The sequence below is a fragment of the Jatropha curcas genome, chromosome 3, assembly GCF_041381405.1.
Source record: "Jatropha curcas cultivar XTBG-Jc1 chromosome 3, XTBG_Jcur_1.0, whole genome shotgun sequence".
NCBI lineage: Eukaryota > Viridiplantae > Streptophyta > Magnoliopsida > Malpighiales > Euphorbiaceae > Jatropha > Jatropha curcas.
This window is the reverse complement of record NC_143153.1, coordinates 27,272,124-27,291,878: the sequence shown is the minus strand read 5'-3', so window position 1 is coordinate 27,291,878 and position 19,755 is coordinate 27,272,124. Positions and strand designations below refer to the sequence as shown.

The 19,755-nt window shown below is 32.9% G+C and overlaps 3 protein-coding genes across 8 annotated transcripts; 1 reads left to right on the top strand and 2 right to left on the bottom strand.

The window, feature by feature from the left end:
- Nucleotides 1-420: 420 nt before the first annotated feature.
- Nucleotides 421-3,705, bottom strand: LOC105647987 (uncharacterized). Its single transcript, XM_012234254.4, has 5 exons — nucleotides 3,545-3,705; nucleotides 3,133-3,230; nucleotides 2,306-2,405; nucleotides 1,194-1,376; nucleotides 421-653 (listed from the first exon to the last, which is right to left on the bottom strand). Exons 1-5 carry the CDS (start codon nucleotides 3,599-3,601, stop codon nucleotides 531-533), a joined length of 561 nt encoding a protein of 186 aa, XP_012089644.1. The 5' UTR covers nucleotides 3,602-3,705; the 3' UTR covers nucleotides 421-530.
- Nucleotides 3,706-7,389: 3,684 nt separating this feature from the next.
- On the bottom strand, nucleotides 7,390-17,861 carry LOC105648139 (Ribosomal protein L23/L15e family protein). 6 transcript variants are annotated; one of them, XM_012234534.4, is made up of 5 exons: nucleotides 17,305-17,861; nucleotides 16,722-16,787; nucleotides 15,968-16,046; nucleotides 15,753-15,811; nucleotides 14,274-14,965 (listed from the first exon to the last, which is right to left on the bottom strand). In XM_012234534.4, exon 5 carries the CDS (start codon nucleotides 14,939-14,941, stop codon nucleotides 14,426-14,428), a length of 516 nt encoding a protein of 171 aa, XP_012089924.1. In that variant the 5' UTR covers nucleotides 14,942-14,965; nucleotides 15,753-15,811; nucleotides 15,968-16,046; nucleotides 16,722-16,787; nucleotides 17,305-17,861; the 3' UTR covers nucleotides 14,274-14,425. The 6 variants fall into 6 exon arrangements, 5 of the variants coding, with proteins under 5 accessions (XP_012089924.1, XP_012090076.1, XP_012089859.1 ...); XM_012234686.4 differs by lacking the exon at nucleotides 15,753-15,811; XM_012234469.4 differs by lacking the exon at nucleotides 15,968-16,046.
- Nucleotides 8,244-13,150, top strand: LOC105648055 (BTB/POZ domain-containing protein DOT3). The gene is made up of 6 exons (XM_037637905.2): nucleotides 8,244-8,386; nucleotides 8,613-8,682; nucleotides 9,995-10,893; nucleotides 11,026-11,290; nucleotides 11,373-11,501; nucleotides 12,709-13,150. The coding sequence occupies exons 1-6, from the start codon at nucleotides 8,244-8,246 to the stop codon at nucleotides 13,078-13,080; spliced, it is 1,878 nt and encodes a 625-aa protein (XP_037493833.2). The 3' UTR covers nucleotides 13,081-13,150.
- Nucleotides 17,862-19,755: the final 1,894 nt, after the last annotated feature.

Here is a 19,755-nt window from a genome sequence, read left to right as displayed (position 1 = left end):
TTTACTGTAGCATAAGCGTTGTCCTACTTTCATTGGTTATGGCTTTCCTTGTATTTGAGCCTCCTTATAGTTTCCCCGGATAGTTTTCGAATCGCAACTACCTACCTATTCTATTCGGCTCACCGGTGCACCACACCACTTCCATCACTGCTCATCGTTGCTTATCATGGATAACGTGATCTGATGGAGATAACTCAGTTGGAACCCATTGTTGTGTTCAACTTCCGTTAGCTTATTCTTTTCCACTCTTTATCCACAGCTTAATAAATTAAATAAGCTCAACAACTATTAGGCTTTTAATATTAATTAGGCAATTAGTTCTTTCAAATCCCAAATTAATTACACCCTCTTAGCTCAAGCCCAAAGCTCACAAAATGGTTCAACACATATACTCGAAAATATTTCTATACAAGTATCTAGTTAAATCAATTCGAAGTTGAGAAACTTGTATTCAAAGAAAAAAAGGTTGTTAATCATTCTTTAGCATATGAAATGAAATTCAATAACACATGAAAGGCCAAAACAAATGTTCACTTATCATCCTTGTATGGGTATTCTTCTGGGACCTGCTTTAGAAGCTTTACCTGCAACTCAAATGCATCATCACCTCGAAGCATATCACGAAGCCATGTCACTTCAGCTTTCATCGACACCTAAAACCAAAAGATAAAATGAAATGCTGCAACAAAGTCCATAGACAAAGATCAAAAGACTCGTGAGATTTGCACAAAATGAAATTTGCACAAAGAGCATTATTTGCACAACCTCAAGATGGCCCAATTCCAAAGTTAAATTTTTCCAGCTAATAAAATAAACAGAAGTAACTGTCCTAAAATGGAAGTTTCTTAAAAAGACTTCATGTCTATCCAGTAGAAAATCAAAATGATGCTTGCCACTCTAAACAAAAGGAAACTACAGTCATCAACACTATATCCAATCACTAGATAACTCTCATTTCGCAGTTGAACAATGAGGATCAGACTAGTACATAAAGAAAACCTCAACTGCATGATTCACTTGACAAAATCAATAAATGCAATTGATGAACAAAACCCATCTTTTCCTACTTTATATCCATCTATTATAGTGAGATCAAAAGGGCAAACACAAGGAACAAGGGTGAAGGAAGTCCAAAGAGTATAAAGGGCCATGCCTAATTGCAATGCTGTGTGTAAGAAGAGAATAAAACTCACCATCTCTAATGCCCCTCTAATGACTCCACTTAAAATGTTGCAATAGCATAGGCCTTGACATGTATCAGGAAGCTCAACAAAGTCCACCAGAGGATTATCATCCAAAATAATACTGCAACATGTCCCCTCAGCATCCCAATTCGTTACAGATGCACCCACCCCTAAGAACATTTTGAAACCCACCTGTATAACAGCAATTTACTGAAAGAGAAAACTGAGACATAATTTTAAATTACAAATAAATATGCAATAGCCAACAACACTAAGAAGCTAAAAAAAAGCAACAAAAAATCCCTTCTTTGGATATTAAAAAATAAGTTTGAAATTGCCACCAAGCAGCCAGTTTAGTTTGAAGGATAATTCTGAAATTATAGGACTACCACAGTTCCAAAAGTGGACATGGGCAAACATTTTGAGACCTCAACGCAGTTCTCAAAAAACCTATTTTTTTCATAAGTAGATATGTTAGAAGTCGGTATTGTTTGAAGCGACAAGTCAGCACTCCATTTTACCACAAATGGTGTTGTTAAATGTGCCGCAAGACGCCACAAGCCACAGTATCTGGCTAGACCTGTGACGAGATCCTACACTAGGGCACTTAACACTGTGCCTGACAATACCCGGATCGGGCACAATCTGGCTAGGCTTGCATAGGCCCTCAGGCACAGCCTTGGTCATAGGCACTCCGGTAATTTTTTTTTTTTTTAAATCTCCAATTGTTATAACTGATTGTGGTCCAGATCTTTTAGAAATTGAATATTCCTTTAGAAACCTAGTTTAAAAAGGAAACTTTTGAACTTCCTCACACCTTGTGACTTTAAGAGCACTGCCACCAACTCTAACTTTCTTTTTTACCGACTTAACTTTTTCCATATCTATTTTACAAGAATAACTTGTTCAATCAACATAAAAAGAAAAAGGCACATCCATAAAGATATCTGAGATATCAACAATCAATTAATTCGGATCACAAAACAAATCAGGACTACTTGGCAACAGTTCAAGAGCTACTAGATAAAAGCCATGTTCGAAACAAGGATGTGTAGAACAATCAAGAAGAAATTTAGGCCAACAGATTTTATGGTGCATATGAAATAAAATCACACTCATACCTTTGCAATCACTTCAGCTGTCTCCCTAAAGTCCACACACCTGCTGACATTAGATTTTGCTAGAAACTCATCAACCAGTCGAATTCCAATATTATAACCCCTGCAAATTAACGAAATAACCAAAAGATATTAGTTCAAGTTCCACACTATGTAATCACCTCATCGACAAAATTCTACTGCACATTATCACGTGAACACCAGAGCTAATCCCAGGGTAATTAAACAAGAAGTTCTAAATTACTAATGTCAAATATAGCTAGACAGCATTAGTTCAGCTCTATCCTCGTTCCAATGCCAAGGTCATAGCTGAATGAAAATTTTACAGTGATTCATCGTTGTATAAGAGCACGTGAGAAAACGAAAGAACTACCTCTGGGACTATATACATAGGCCGAGTCATCTCCCACACAAGCACATTCACATCCATGAAAGCAATGAGCAGTTTTATTGTTGTATAATGTGATGATAAAGTTCTGAACAATACAACCGGCCAGGTTCCAAAATTTCCAGTTTCCCATGGTAGGACATTGCTTCCAAGTGTGGCATATATATGGAATACAAAAACTAAACACTGTGTAAGTGAAGTGAACAAAACCAAATAATAAGGTAATAAGGGCCATAGCCATCATTTCCCCTAGTTACTCTTTCAGAGAGAATGCAATACCTCTTCATGGTTGAGCTCTAAAAAACCGGTGATGCCACAGCTCCCCACCAAAATCAAAATTAAGCGAGGTAAAAAGTTTTATTCTTGACATTGTATTCATACTCTCGAAACAACACAGACAATATTGAGCTAAGCAAAGTACAAATAATGCATAATTGCGTACATTTGATCTAGCTGTTTGTTGACTTCTTCAACCTCTTCCAGATCCGTAAGCAACTGACGTACAATCGCCCCATAGGTTAAACTAAACAGCTCCGCATTCTACAAAATTTCACCATCCAAGATTTCAAGTTATCAACAACACGTCTGAAACAGCACGATTTCCAATTCCAATAGAAAATATCAGTTTGGATACCGAGAAATTGAGAACCCAAGCAAAATCTTAAAAAATCAACAGGGAGTCAGTTAAACAATAACAGAAAAACAATTTTGAGGCGAATAATTAAAAAAAAAATTCTATTGGAATCGAAATGAAATTTAGGCAAATCGTAGGTAATAAGGAGAAAAATAATAGATTTAACAGTAGATTCTTTTCGTGTTTGATTACTGATAAAATGCAAAGGAAAAAAATGTACCACGCGCTCAACACTAGCGAAGATTGCATCACCAGATCGAGGACCAACAGGAGCCATTGATATTATGTAGAGATCTAAACCGAGAAAGTAACAAGAAGTTCTGATTGTGGGTTGATCGGTGCTCTGCTAAAAATCCCTTCTAATTTTACTGTATGAACTCAAAAATAATAAATAAAGTATTATTTAAATCTTATAATTCAATAAAATCTATAAATTAAGAGTTTTATTTTTAAAATTTTATTAAACAATTTAATTTTCTCCTTCAACTAAATAATACTCTTCCGTATAGGCGAATTAACAAAAATTAGTTATTTCAGTTAGAAATATAAATTTACAAATATTTTTCTTATTATACCTTCATTTTAATATGAGATATATTTATTAATTTATTATTGACTTTTTGCATCAATTAAAACTAATTAATTATTTAAGATGGATTAATATGAATTGAAAATGGATAAATTTAGTAAATATTCATATTTTCAATTTTCAAAGTGATTGCGAAGAGATTATAGTACTGAAAATTATAGAATAATTGATAAAAAAAACTTTTTTAACAAATAACATTAAATATAAATATAATAGATTTTTGACACATCAACTAACTTATTAAAATAGTAAGTGGAATATAATTAGCGACAAACTAAAAAGAAAAGTATGCTTATCAATCGGGAACAAAGGAGTAATTAAATAATTACTTGATAAAATTTTAATTTTTTTTTTCTTATTTTTTTATTGGCACAGATAATTTTATTGATTATATATATTATTTGTCTAAGAAAAACCTAATATATCTAAGCACTAACCTAGCCAATACACTCCTTCTTACATCCAAACCTAGCAGGAATACATTAAGTAAGAAAAAACAATCAAAACCTCTGAAATGAAACAGGAAACAAAAGAGACTATAATTGAGCGAAAAAACAAATATTCCATATAGAACTAAACCTTCACTAAACTTTACTATCAAGCCTCAAACTTTTCAATTTTTGGCGATTAAGCCTCTGAATATTTAAATTATTATTTTCAATGACATGGAGTATTAATTTAACACTCCTTATAAACAACTTAATTACTTATTAAATTCTTGACTCATCAAATTGTAAAACTATTAAGAATTATTTAGATTGCATAGATATAGACAAGGAATACGGGACATGTGACACGACATGACACGGACAAAATACATGATAATTTTTATAAGAGAAGGATCCCAACATGACACGTTGCACAAAATAAGTATAATTTATTAATAATTCAAATAAGTAAACAATCATTTATAATAAATCATAAATACGAGGAAAAAGTACTATTTACTTCCTCACATTTTGTCAAATTAACTTACTTCGTCCCCCTATTTCAAAAAATCAATTAAAAGGTCTCCATAAATTGTTTCCGTCGAACTAAAAGGTCCCTCCGTCTAAAAAGAGGCCTTTTCACACTTAATCATTAGGAAAAAAAAATACTCTTTAGTCCCTTTAGTTTTGTCAAATTAACTGTTTCATTCCCTTATTTCAGAGAACCAATTAAAAGGTCCCCATGTGAAAGACAAAAACACCCCTCACCATCTTTCTCTCTCAGTCCCTCTGTTTCCTCGCTTTAATCCAAATTCTCAATTTTCATCTCACTTTCCTTTCTTTGTTGATAACTATTTTCACTTCTATATTTTTTTATTTGTTTAAATATTTTTATAATACTTCTTTATTTAGTTATAATAGTTTGACATTTTTTTATTTATTTAAATATTTTTATAACTCGTCAACATAATTCTTTATGGTTTCTAAAACCACAATTTGACATCTTTTTCTATATATTTTCTTTTTACATTTTTTATTTTTTACAACTTCATTTCAAAAAAGAGAAAAGGAACGGAAAGAAATTTTTTTTTCTTTCGTTGTCTTGGCAACTAATTAGAACAAAAAAATATTTAAAAAATAAAAAATGAAAGAAAAGGGAGATTGAAAGAGGAAACAGAGGGACTGGGAGAGAGAAGACGAGGGACGTTTTTCTCTTTTCTATGAGAATCTTTTAATTGGTTCTCTTAAATACGAGGACAAGATAGTTAATTTGACAAAATTAAAGGGGCTAAATAGTACTTTTCTTTAATAATTAACGATGGAAACAAACTATGGGGACCTTTTAATTGGTTCTCTGAAATAAAGGGACAAGTAATTAATTTGACAAAACTAAAGGGATTAAATAGTATTTTTTCTCTAAATATGAAATAAAAAATATTTAATTTCTTATTTCAACATAATTAGTTAAATTTTCGAAATTGACATTATCATTGAAAATTATAGTATCTCTAGCTTACTTAGAGATAAATAATTTCAAAAATTTCAACCTTTTTAAAAGAAATCAAATTAATTTCATACAATATAATATCTATCTACGGTAAAAACGTTGGCTTTACATTCCATATTTTAGTTTATTCAATATAATATTATTGACTCTTTTTTTTTTATATAAAAGCCTTGTGAATTACTGATTTTTCAAATCAATATTGTGAATTTGTTCTTGAATTTGGTAATAATAGATATATAGTAGATTACAAATTATAAATTGTAAAACAGAATTTATAATTCATGTATGTATCTCTTAATTTTGTATTTTAAATATTAATAATTAATAAATATATATCTAAAATAATAATTTTAAAATTTTTATTAACAAATTTATCTAAAAATCTAATAAAATGTTCAAATGTGTCTCTAAAGTATCCTCAAAAGTGTTCGACATATGTCCGAAAATGTTTGAATAAAAAGTCAATATCCAACGCGATTATATTGAACTTTTTAAAATGTACATGTAACTTAGAAAATTATTTGTGGTAGATTTTGTAGAACTTCTCTTAAGAAACGGCTGAACCTGCCATTGAAGTTTTACCACATTAGATTATAAAATTATTAATAACTACTTAGCATTTTCACCATATAATTTATTTTCAGAGGGTTCTAAAAACTTAGACTCAACGCACTTGGTATTTGAAAGATGAACTCATTTGTTTGTTCCTTCTTCTGCAATTGCTTCCGATGGAAATAAGAAATACATTATATATTTATCAAAAATGCTTTATGGATCAAATCCACTAAGTGCAATAAATGATAATGTTTAAAGACTAATTTATCCTTCATCAATTTGGAAAGAATTTGTGAAGAGAAATAATTGCATAATGGAAATTAAAAAAAATTGTAGCAATTAATGCTCAATTATCTCTAAACTTACTTTGTGCCCCGTGGCTATTTAACGAACTCTTCAAATCTCAGGGGACTTTTTATTGGCTAAAAGTAAAGAGTGGCAGCGCAATGACAATTGTGGTTTTGATAGTTTGTAGTTTAGCGAATTTCTAGTGTCGTTTTAACATGTGCTATAAGTTTAAAGATATTTATTTGAGAAAGAAAATATTTTAAAATTATTATAACACAAGTCTCCAAATTACCAAAATATATGAAACACAGTACCAACATAAGCATAAACATTAGCATATACATTAGAAATATATGAAAGATCTTGGAACATCCAAATTTGAAAACCTTTCAAACATTTTAGGACATTCAAAAAATGAATAAAATGGGACGGAAGGAGTAACGGATAGAAGGCATCAACATGAAAAAAATAAATCTTTAAAAACAACCATTAACAATTAAAATTTGTAAAGTTGAAGGGCCTAACAAAATTCAGAGATTTCACAGCCAAAATTAAAAAACTGAGAAGCATTAAATTAGTCTTAATGTCATTGGAAATAACAATGTGAGAGTCCAATATAAATAATAAACAGAACTTTATAAGTTCTCAATAGCCAAAACTTGCAAAGTTAAAGAGTTTTAGCATGAATGATTAATCAATTCTTCACTCATAGTAAATTTGTTTCATAAATTTAAAAATATTTAATTACACATAATAAATTATTACATAATTTATAACTTCAACGAAAGTCAAATCACATATAAGCTATCCATACAATAATCATACCAATATTAAATATGAAATAGTTCTTTTGCTAATTTGCTTCCTCCTCCTTATTCCATGCTATCCATGAACCAAACAACACTGAGAAGCTAAAATTTCCCAGATGTCAAGATGAGGTTTTCCAGTCCTTTAACTGGCAGTTGCTATTGTTACTGCAAGCCTCAAATTACATCAGAATTCATATCTTTTCTACGACCCAGGTATATACAAAATTTCTGTTACAAGGAATTACACAATGACCCAGAAATCTCAACAAATCATGTAGTAATCTGCACAACTCAATAATGCAACCAACATTTTCAAAAAATGAACAGATTTGATCCTCACTAATAACTACACACATTCAATAGGCATGCCAATATTTTAGACAAACAAAATGCTAGAAAGGACCTTTCAGGTGTGTAACATAGGCAGAGCCACAAGATAATCTATTGGTCTTGTATTGAAATACGTGGTTGAAAATTGACAGCTCAGGGCTAACATTCTGTTTGCAAATAAGAAACCTGGGTGATCGATGCAATCGAATTTTGAAGCAGTCAAATATAGTGATAAAAAAGTGAAAATATTCAATCCATCATCTCACCTAACACTACTACCATTCCAGCCACAAACTAGTTTCTCACATTTATTACTTGGTCCCCACCCCACTTCATTCCATGTTCTTCCATCTATCTAATATGCTTATGAATTTTCTATCACTCCTAACTTACACAACACATATTTGATCACTATGAAGAAATCCCTTCCAGCTGATCGGCCACAGAACTCGGGGAGTGACTCCGATAGTATTGATCAAGTTTACGAGCAAGGCATCATAGTTCCATCCAACGTCATTGCTTTGGCTGATAGCTTTGAGAGGAAGGAACAATCATGGTATAGCTAGAATTAATTAAAGCATGGTTCAGCCTTCTCAACCCAGCAATTAAAATTGGTTTGAAGACAGCTAATGATATACAATGTGTTTGTTTCTAGAGAATGCCTGAACTAAAGTCAGAATACCTTGGCATAATTCAGTTTTCTCTTGTGCTATCTCAGTCATTTTTTCAAGCACTTTGGTACGTAGCTTACTCACTCTCTTTGTGTTGATGGGATCATGCAGGTCCGTTACTTCCCAGATTCCAACAGATCTAACAATACAAGTTCAAGACATAACTTTTACTGTTCACAAGGTAACTTGAACATAATAGAACTACATGCATTTCTCTCTCACACGCGCAAAGAGTTCCATAAAGTACACTAAAAGCACACAACGAATCTTCATTTTGTTCATGAATAGGGCATTATATTGTGAAAACATAAGGAGATAAAGAAAGTATGTTGAAAAGAAAGTTGGAAAAGAGAATTTAGTGTTCACTATTTCATTTGCTAACCTAATTTAAATATTATTTACAATGACACACACCCCTTAACAAAATCATGGCAATTTTCTATATTCTCAACAAACTTGTGAGTTGAAAATAGAATCTCATATAGATTATTTAGATTTATCAATAAGAATTATTTGATAAAACTATTTAAGAGTGGTTTTGACTCATCTAAAAAAATAAAAACTAAAAAATAAAAAAGTGATTCTTGTTTATTCTAAAATAATAGAAATGCAATGAAAATTACGTTTATTTGTGCGTCTGTGTGTATTAACGTTAGGCTGGACGAGATGGGATGGAATTATTTCGAGACATCTGTCATTCTTCCCTTGATCAAATTTTTTTTAAGTTCCCAGCACCACTAATCTAACAAAGATTTGATAACAAGGACACAATTAACTAGAAAAATTCAAATTGTGGTGTTGTGTTCAAATTACAGTTGGATGGGATTATGAGAGTTCAAGTTTGAGGTGGAGGATAGCTAAACTACCCCCATCAAGTATACGTCAATGCATATCTTATTTCAACAAAGATGACACGTTAAAGAAATGACTAGCAAATGGACAAAATTACAAGGTTTTTTTGCTAAAGCATTTTTGGACGTCATCAAAGAAGATTTCCCAATTCCCTTAACGAATTACATGGTATAATTGCTATTGTTTCAGCAATGATTTACAATTTGAACAGATGTTTTGGATTTTTTTGTGAGTAACTCAAATAGAAATGAACATTTCCACTTGGAGGGAGGAGAAAGGGAAAGAGAAAACAAGTAATTGCACATATATGCCAGACGTTGAACTTACATTGCTAAACATAATAATAATTGTTACAGAACTTCTTGGAGTCTACTTGCATATAATTGGAACTATTTTCCTCATTTACGCACATTTTCTCGTTCATTTCACATCTTTACCCCCTATCTATATATCCCCACATAAAACTAATACTGAAAATTCTAAATGCATAAAAACTAAACTAAATGTATACTAGATTGTTCTCGATCTAGTTCCATTCAATAACCAATCACACATTAATGGATTCAGGACATAACCATAACAAGTAAAATTTATAAATTAAGTCGTATTTTTTGCTAACACATTCATTTCTCCTGCAACAGTATCCTTTGCTATCAAAATGTGGCTACATAGGCCGTCTAGAACTTCAGCCATCAATTTCAAATTTTGGGTATGAACTCAAGCTTGAAAACTTCCCAGGAGGACCAGAAACATTTGAAACCATTCTAAAGTTTTGTTATGGACTTCCATTAGACTTAAAACCTAACAACATAGCTGCACTAAGGTGTGGAGCAGAATTCTTGGAGATGAGTGAAGAACTTGAAGATGGAAACCTCATTCCAAAGACAGAAGTTTTCCTCACATTTATAGTCCTTTCCTCATGGAAAGATACCATCATTGTTCTTAAATCCTGTGAAACTTTATCTCCATGGGCAGAAAATCTCCAGATTGTTAGAAGATGTTGCGATAAAATTGCATGGCAAGCTTCTAGAGACAATTCAACAATGGAAGAAATAGTTAATGACGAAGGATGGTGGTTCGATGATGCAGCTATCCTTAGAATTGATCATTTCATGAGAATAATAACTGCGACAAGGGCAAAAGGAACAAAACCAGAGATCATAGGTAAATGTCTAATGCGTTATGCAGCAGTATGGTTGCCCGGCATGGATGTGGAATTCAAAGGACTGAGAGGTTATGGATACGGAAAAAATGAGTTACAGTTTAGTATCTCGAATGGGAGGACTGAAGATGAGGGTGTTGGACACAGCAAGGAGAAAAAGACCATCATTGAGAGTCTAGTAAGTCTACTTCCTCCCCAACAAGAAGCTGTACCATGCAAGTTCTTGTTGATGATGTTAAAGATGGCTATTCTGTACTCAGCATCACCAGCTTTAATTTCAGAGCTAGAGAAGAGAGTGGGATTGATACTGAACAACGCTAGTGTGAATGATCTTTTGATTCCTAATTATAAAACTGAAGATCAAGGAAAAATCATGAAGTGAGAATTCTACCACTTTTCTCTTTCAAAATTGTTTGACTTGGAACAAAAGAAAAGAAAAATGAAAATAGTAAAACAAACTTCTTGTGATAAATCTTCTACACCTGCTTATTATCATTAACTTCACAACAGACAAACAGAGCAATCCACAATGCACAACATAGATGTGGTACAAAGAATTGTAGAGTACTTCTTGATGCATGAACAAGAACAGCAGCAATTGCAACCAATGTCAGAAAAATCAAATGTTAGTAAGCTCATGGACAGCTACCTAGCTGAGATTGCAAGGGACCCAAATCTTTCCATTATCAAATTTCAAGCTTTGGCAGAAGCACTACCAAAAAATGCTAGGACATGTGACGATGGCCTCTATAGCGCCATTGATACCTATCTCAAGGTTTGCCTTTAGTTCTTTCTCTATTTCTCGTAATTTTAGCTAACCAAACTTGAAGGGCCTAAAAATATAGTATCCTTTCCAGACTCATCCTTCACTTTCTGAGCATGACCGGAAAAGGCTATGCAAAATTATGAACTGTGAGAAACTATCACTGGATGCGTGCATGCATGCTGCACAAAATGACAGGTTGCCCGTAAGAACAGTGATTCAGGTAAAAAGTTTATAAGAATTCTTGATCATAAATTCTATCACTGAAATCAGACACTCTAGCCAGCATATCCCCACTGCACATTACATATAATGATTTATTTTCAACTAGCAGTAAATTAGATGGTAAGGCCTAAAGGACACCCCCAAGTACTAAGGAGCATACAACAAGATTAATATTAGTAGGAATTCAAGATATTATGCCAATAAAAACCAAAAAAATTCACAAAAACATACACCAAGCTCTTACTACTTTTTCTAGATAAAGCTGACATAAACTTCCTTGTATCAGGGGGCATTAGATTATATGTATCTTTTTAACTCCTTAAGCACAAATGTTTGCCCTTCTGCTTTATCCTCTAATTATTGTTTATATCATGTGATTCCTCTCCATCACAACACAGACAACCCAACCATCTCATGTGTAACGTCCGCATTTTATCATGTTATATACCCCCCCCCCCCCCACCCCCCCCCCCCCCAAAACAAATGATGTATCAAACCAAAAGAAAATCATGTGATATACTTAGTCATTGGCTCATTGGCCCATAAAAGTAAACTAATACACAATACTGAGATGCCAAGACTGTTAACTTTGGATACCAACATTATGAAAATATGTACACTTTGTAGCAATCTTGTAGCAAATCTGGCCATCTAAACATGTTTAAATTTGTAAACTTTGTTCTCTCCTTTAATTAAAATCTTTTGTTATTAAGACCATGTCAACTATCCTTCAAACTGAAACCACAAATCCATTAACAAATTATAATCGTTGTAATTTACTCCACCAGTTAATGCTTGCACTCCTAAAGCACAGAAGTTGTCAATATTTACTAAAGCAAAAAGCTGTTACTTGTGATGTGAAACTCAAGCTAAAATTATTAATGCATTAAACAGTCTTCAAATAAGAATTCATAACAACAAATTAGAATGCTATGTTTAAGCATTTAGTGCCTAGAACACTATATATAGGCCTCAAACAAAAGAAACAGACATTTGCTGTGAGACAAATGATACACTCAGCAGACACAAACCATTAGTGCTTAGAGCACTATATAAAGGCCTCAAAACAAAAGAAACCGACATCTTCCACGAGACAAATAATACACTCAGCAGATACAAACCCGATAAACTCACCAATCACAAGCAAAACATTTAATTCAACCAAAATACAATTTTATCTCAGGACAAAATGAATGGATATGCAGGTGTTGTTCTCAGAGCAAGTAAAAATGAGGTCGGCAATGAGAGGAAAAGAGCCAACAACAACTAGCAATAACTCAGAACAGGAGGTGAGTCAAGCATCAACGAGAACAGAAATCATGACCCTGAAAGCAGAACTTGAGAATGTAAAGACACAGATGGCAGAGCTGCAACAAGACTACTCAGAGCTGCAACATGAATATGGAAAGCTAAACAAACAGCAAAAACATACATCAGGCTGGAATTTGAGTTGGAAAGAGATCAGGAAATCCGCTCTTTTCAATAGAAAAATGGATGGGGAAAACAGGGAAGGGCCAGACAATCCCAAATCACCAGTACACAAAATGAACTTCAGAAGAAGACAATCTGTATCATAGTTTTAAATTTAAATATTAAAAAGAAAAGAAAAATTGAAGTCTCAATTGTGATCGCATCAATTTAATTCCACAGGAAGGCCATTTCTTAAGGTAGGGCATAGAGGAAACAAATAAATCCTAGGTATATAATGTATTGTCATATCCTGCTTCTAAAAGTTCTGATGAAACTCTTCCACATTTTTCTTTAATAGACAAAACAACAAAATATGTAAGAAAAAAATTCATTGAAGCTTAAAATTTGAAGCTTAGTCACTTTCTTGTGGGAAAAAGCACTCGCATTCACATAGAAGGTAACGCCATTAGAGGTTGGGCCATTTACTTTGACACATTCATCAAGAAGGATTTTGACAAAAAAAAAAAAAAGAAAAGCACAAAATTTGAAGTGCTGATGTAGCAAAACTAACCTTGACCTTAATTAGGTTATAGCTTTAAAAAGAGTTCAAAAGAGTAAATTAATAGAACATAATTCAACCAAAATGGCCTGCATCTTCCGGTGACACAACCAGGAAATAGACCAATAAACTAGTTTTTATGTTACTCAAAATTTCAAATCCTTAAATTTGCCTGTAGATAGAAATTACAGTTCTTTAGCATATACTCCTATTAGAACAAAGTACTAATTATAAATACTAATAGAATAAGGACCAAAGTCTTAATTGGGAAGAAAGCATGTTTGAGCACCATAGTATTGCCAAAACATGATATGATGGATGCCAACACCATATGATGCAGATTTAAACCCATTAAAGTTTTTTTAACAAAACAAGTACATCACTATAAATAAGTTTCAAAGTTAATTTAACAAACAAGTACCATTGCAAGTACTCCAACATTGATCTCGTTGTATTAATTCCCAAAAGTGAATACAAAGAAAAAAAAAAAAGTGAAATGGGGAAGAAAGCAAAACATGATAGATCATCTGATCATTTGATCTCTTCTTTTTCCACATAGTTTTATTCAAAATATAAGAACTAGTATAGACGCCAAAACATGATAGGATAGATGCAAGAATAATTGATATGGGGAAATCTAACATCTGTGTTGCAAACCTGAAAGTTCACAACTCAGATAAAGGGTAAACATAGAAACTAGTAAGAAAGCAAGACCCAGAAATTCTTGTCTATGTGTCTTTCAATCGACGACAGGTAAATGCTTAAAGTTTAAACTACTGCATGAACAATAACGCAAACATATACAGAGAGGAAAAAGAGTAAATGCTGATATCAAATTCTTCACTTGTAAACCATATAAAAGCACAGTACTTATTCATATTGTATAGCATCCAAACAGTACCAATCAAAAAGGTTCGTCAAGCTCATCAAAACCCCTAAAAAATAAAATCAAACTACCTACTAGCACTCCTCATGCTGCTCCATGGAAACTTGGCGTTCTCCACGGTAAAGTCACCAACGCCACCACGATCTCTCCTTCTTCCTTTCTCACTCCCAACTCTCTCTTCCTTCTTTCCGTCCAGCCAATGCTTTTTCCCTTCACCATCTTCCACAATACTAGACCTCCTCTGCTTGTTCATTCTCTCCTTCTCCTCCTCAATAATCCTTAGTGGATAAAGATCAGGAGATACAGAAAGCGGGTTTCTCAAAGTAACATAGGCCTTTTTGTAGTCAGGTTTCGCTAGTAGTATTCCACCGCGCTTCTTCTTCTTCCCTTCCATGTTAAGAGTACGGACCTTGTCGACCTCGAAGCCATATAGGGATTCAAGGACTCGCTTGATTTCAATCTTGGAGGCTGAAGGAATGGTTTTTAAGGCAATTTCTCTGATGTTGGTGAAAGTAGTGGGCATGAGGAGCTTGATCGGAAGGTTTGCAAAATTAACCACTCTTCTTCCCAGTCTGCTCCCCATCTGTTTGTGTTTTTGCTCGTCTAGCTGCTCGAACGATAACGAGTTTTCAGACACACATATACACACATTCATCATATATGCATTCCACGTTAAACACGTATTAAATAAAAATAGCATATTTTCATCATTTGACTTCAACTTATTAATCATATATAAGTTATCTTCTTACATATGAATCTTATTTATTCCATAGAAGGAGTTTTTGTTTAAACCATCCCCTTAGCATCAATAACTAAATCACATCTCTAAAGAACAATGATACAAATTTTAATCATTAAACAACTTGACTTTAATCTGGTTGCGAATAACGCTGAAGGGGAAAGCAATGAAGACTATGTCAAGACATGACAGGAATTACTCCGCAGTTACATCTAGACTTATGAACTTTTGTTCTGAAACCACCTTTGTCACGACCCGTTTCCATGGGCCGGACTAGCACTAGGACCCAGGTAAGCTTAAGGCCTCCGAGGCCCGTAGTAAGCCTAAATTATTCAATCTATCTTCTTATCTCTCCCAATTTCATCAGAACAGTAAGCTTATAAAATATAAGTTTATAGAAATATTCAAACATCTGGCCCAATCTCAAATACTACATAAAATTTAACGAGGACCTATTCACAATAAATCATATTCACACTATGGGCTTACTGGTTCACATGCAGTTAATTACACAATATTTAATTTATAGCGTAGTGCTAACAATAAGGCCCAATTATAATACACAATCCTATACCTGCGGAGTTCAACAATAATCTGATAGTAGAGTAATTTATACAACCCAATGTAAATAACAGAAATATAAATTTTTTACATTTGTAACTCTGCGGAGAAGATTGCAGAGCTTCAGTCGAACCAACTACTTCTTAGTACCTGAGAGATTTATTTGGGGGGTGAGTTTTGCAACTCAGTGAATAATAATAAATAATACACACCACATACAGTCAAGCAAAATGCACCCTAATATACTGAATGAACACACAACAGTCAATCATATGGCATCATATCAGAACCCACAATTAATATCACCTTCAGATAATCACATCACGTGGAAATTAGTCAGTGGAGTCACCAAAATCCGATGAGCCGTACTCTCACATGGCCCATCCTTTCAGATTAAAAAGAAAACAGTATATCAGTATTACGGTTTCCGGATCCATATCACAGTAAACAGTATCTCAGTATTATAGTTTCCGGATCCATATCACAATAAACAGTATCTCAGTATTACAGTTTCCGGATCCATATCACAATAACAGAATATAACCGTACCGGTAATCAGAACAGGATCCATATAACAATAACTGAATATAACGGTACCGGTAATCAGAACAGGATCCATATAGTAGTAACAGAATATAACGGTACCGGTAATCAGAACAGGATCCATATAACAGTAACGGAATATAACGGTACCGGTAATCAGAACAGGATCCATATAACAGTAACAGAATATAACGGTACCGGTAATCAGAACATGATCCATATAACAGTAACGGAATATAACGGTACCGGTAATCAGAACAGGATCCATATAACAGTAATAGTCTCACAAACCTGTGGTGACCCACTTCATTCTAATTCCACACAAACAAAGCACAGAATATACACAGCACAAGTAATCAAATAATGTATTCAACGTAATACACCGATTCCATCTATTTGCACAGTCATCATCATATAATAATAGTGACATAATATATTTAAAAGATACTCAGAATATATTCATATACGGTATGTTATGTAAATACAATGCTGATATGCATTATTTATTATTACTCACTGTGGTGGAGAACGAAGCTCTAACTTTGATTCTGTCTGGGAGGAGCACTAGACGGACCCGGGCAATCTAAGACAATTCAGAATGACACCGAAAAATAATTATATCAGACAAAATATTTATTTAGTACTCTAATAATTTTAAGCTATATATTTAACTTCCCTACATAATTTAATCTCTATAAATAATTTGATTTCTCTACTGAAATTTCGACAGCGTTTCCCCTAAAATTTAACTATCCACCAATCAACTCAGTCAATTATGTCTCAAGTTCTCACAGCCCATCCATCGGGCAATCAATCCAGTCAATTAGTCCCGTTCTCCACATTTTTCCACATCAACAGTATCTTATATTTTTTTCTATAATTCCATAAATCATAATTTCCTAATAATTTATTTATTACTAGAATTAAATTATTTTATTACCCAAGTAAATTTTAATTTATCAATAGATCAACACAATTTAATTTAACTAATCAAAATTGCTAGAATTAAATCAATTAATCACAATCGCTTAATTTAAATCAATTACTAAAATTACTAAAAATTAATTAATTTCTGAGAATTAATAAAAATTAATTTATACCCAATTGTATTCTTGCCGGAGTTTATTTGATCGGTGACGAAAACTACGCGTGCCGGATCGAAGCTACACGCACTGGGACTGTAAATGGGTGGCCGGAGTCGGATCAGAGCAGCTGGACCACCTAAAACCGACGCAAAAACGGACTGAGTTGCAGCGGTGGCGCGATCTGGCGGAGGAACGGCTGGCTGCCCGATGGAGCTTGGCGAATCGTTCCTGGTGGCCGGAGACTTGCTGGATCGACGCTCACTGGACAGATCGGAGGAGCAACCTTCTGTCCCTGCTTGGCTTGAATGGAGAGAGGCGTCGGCGATGGCGGGCTACTGCAGCGTGGAGCAGCTGCGAGGTGGCGCAACGTGGCTGAGCTCGTGGTGGTGGCTCGCGTTTCTGCTGGAGCTGCTGGGATGCGACGCAGATGCAGTCACAGAAAAGAAGAAAGGGAAAGAAAGAAAAGAAAGAAAGAAGAAGATGAAGAAGAAAGGAGGAGATGGCGGCGGCGGCTCTGCGTACCGGTGATTTTGCCGATGGACTGACTAGAGGCGCAGAGAACGGGTAAGGTGAGCGCCGGATATAGAGGGGAGAGGCTTCTAGAAGTGGTTTGGGCTGATTCGGTTCGATTCCGGTTCGATTCAGCCCAAATCTCGATTTTCATTGGATTTTTAATTTTTCAGTTGTTTTTCAATTCGGTTCATCACTGTACGAATTGCATTTAAATAATTAACTGCATTTCCAGGCTGTTAGTTTATTAAATTTAATTAGAAAATTTTTGAAAATAAAAATTCAGGTTATTTCATTAGGCATAGCCGGTTCAGTGAACCGTCGGTTCCGGTTCAATGAAATGCCGGTTCTAGATGTTTAAAATTTTGAACTAAAACCGACCCTTGAACCTCCGATTCTGGTTCCGGCGAACCGACGGTTCGAATTACGGTTCCGATTCAATTCCGGCATTACACAAATTTTTTTAAAAATAATAAAATTTTGATTCAGAATTCATAAATAAATAATAATAATTTTAAAATATTTAAATTTATTAACTAAATAAATTATTATAAAATTTTAAAACAAAAACTTCTATTAACTAACTTAGAACTATTATTACATTAAATTTACAATTTTTGATAATTCACTAATATAGAAAACTATAAATGCAATATAAAATTAATGAAATGAGTTGGAAATTATTATTTTCAAATACTAAGAAAATTATTTAAAAAAATCAAATGAAGTAAATTTATGAATGAAAAAAATTAAGATTAGAGAAAAAAATTGGAATTGGATATAAGAAAATAAAAATACACAATAGATAATTTCAATGTTAAGGAAAATAAAGCAATAGAAAAAATAATGAAATATGAAAATTTGAAAGAATTTTGATTGAGAATAAGAGAAGAGTTATGATATAATTAGTTGTAAAATAAAAAATCATCAACTCATCATATTTATACATGTTTCTCATTTATTAGTTTTCTAAATTGTCCCTTATAACAGAAAAATAATAATTATATTTTTGAATAATTTAGTACATTACAGTAAATAAATAAATAAATGATTAAAAAATAAATAAAATTTATTTACCAAAAAATAAATAAAAAACACCTATCATATCAAAAAATATTCGTTATACTCTTTTTTTTATACACTTGAAAGTATTTTTTTTTATATAAATCAACTATTCATGTACCATTTTTTGCATAAATTAAGTAAAAAAATGTGTATTTTTTTCACCACTTTTTATAACTTATGTACTATTGTACTTCTCTTCTCCATAAATCAAATCAATTACAATCAAATCAAGTGATATAAATCTTTTTATAAAAATTTTAAGCTACAATTTTTTTGTGCATCCGGTTCGAATCGGACCGGAACTGCCGGTTAACCGCCTATTCCGGATCGATTCCGGTTCATATTTTAAAATTTATATAAATCTTAACCGGCTCTTAAACCACTTATTCTAGTTCAAAATTATGAACTGCGAGTTTCGATTCGTCTACGGTGCTTGTGTTTTGCTCGTTTAGCTGTTCGAACGAAAACAAGTTTTCGGTAAGTGTTAGATTAGCGTATTTGCTTCCCCAAACGAAGTAATGACTGAAGAGTTTGAGTTGCGGTTTAGCTGTAAGTCATCATGGATTCATAAATGCTTGGGCTTTGTTTTTGTGACAAATTATTATAGAAAATATTTTAAAAATATGGAAAATATTTTTTTAAATAATTTACAACATCAAATTGTAATATTGAAAACTAATTTAAAAGTATAAAAATGGTTTATTTTCACGAATTACTTTTATTGTGCCCGTTGTTATTTTGACATATTTGACCTCCTATTAATTTTTTTTAAAAAAAATTTATATAATTGAATTTTATATTTTCAAATAAAAAAAAATAACTATTTCCTTTCTTAAAAAGATAAGTCAGTTTTCATCCGATTTAATTTTCTTTTTAATTAAAAAATAAAAC

Bases quoted from the DNA above. Each gene is read 5' to 3' on its own strand.
- LOC105647987 (XM_012234254.4), bottom strand. From the start codon at position 3,601: ATGGCTCCTGTTGGTCCTCGATCTGGTGATGCAATCTTCGCTAGTGTT. The intron at 3,231-3,544 runs GTACATTTTTTT...GAAATTTTGTAG, and splicing joins TCGCTAGTGTTGAGCGCGTG to AATGCGGAGCTGTTTAGTTT. The intron at 1,377-2,305 runs GTATGAGTGTGA...GCTGTTATACAG, and splicing joins CAGCTGAAGTGATTGCAAAG to GTGGGTTTCAAAATGTTCTT.
- LOC105648055 (XM_037637905.2), top strand. From the start codon at position 8,244: ATGAAGAAATCCCTTCCAGCTGATCGGCCACAGAACTCGGGGAGTGAC. The intron at 8,683-9,994 runs GTAACTTGAACA...CTCCTGCAACAG, and splicing joins TAACTTTTACTGTTCACAAG to TATCCTTTGCTATCAAAATG. The intron at 11,502-12,708 runs GTAAAAAGTTTA...ATGGATATGCAG, and splicing joins CCGTAAGAACAGTGATTCAG to GTGTTGTTCTCAGAGCAAGT.
- LOC105648139 (XM_012234534.4), bottom strand. From the start codon at position 14,941: ATGGGGAGCAGACTGGGAAGAAGAGTGGTTAATTTTGCAAACCTTCCG.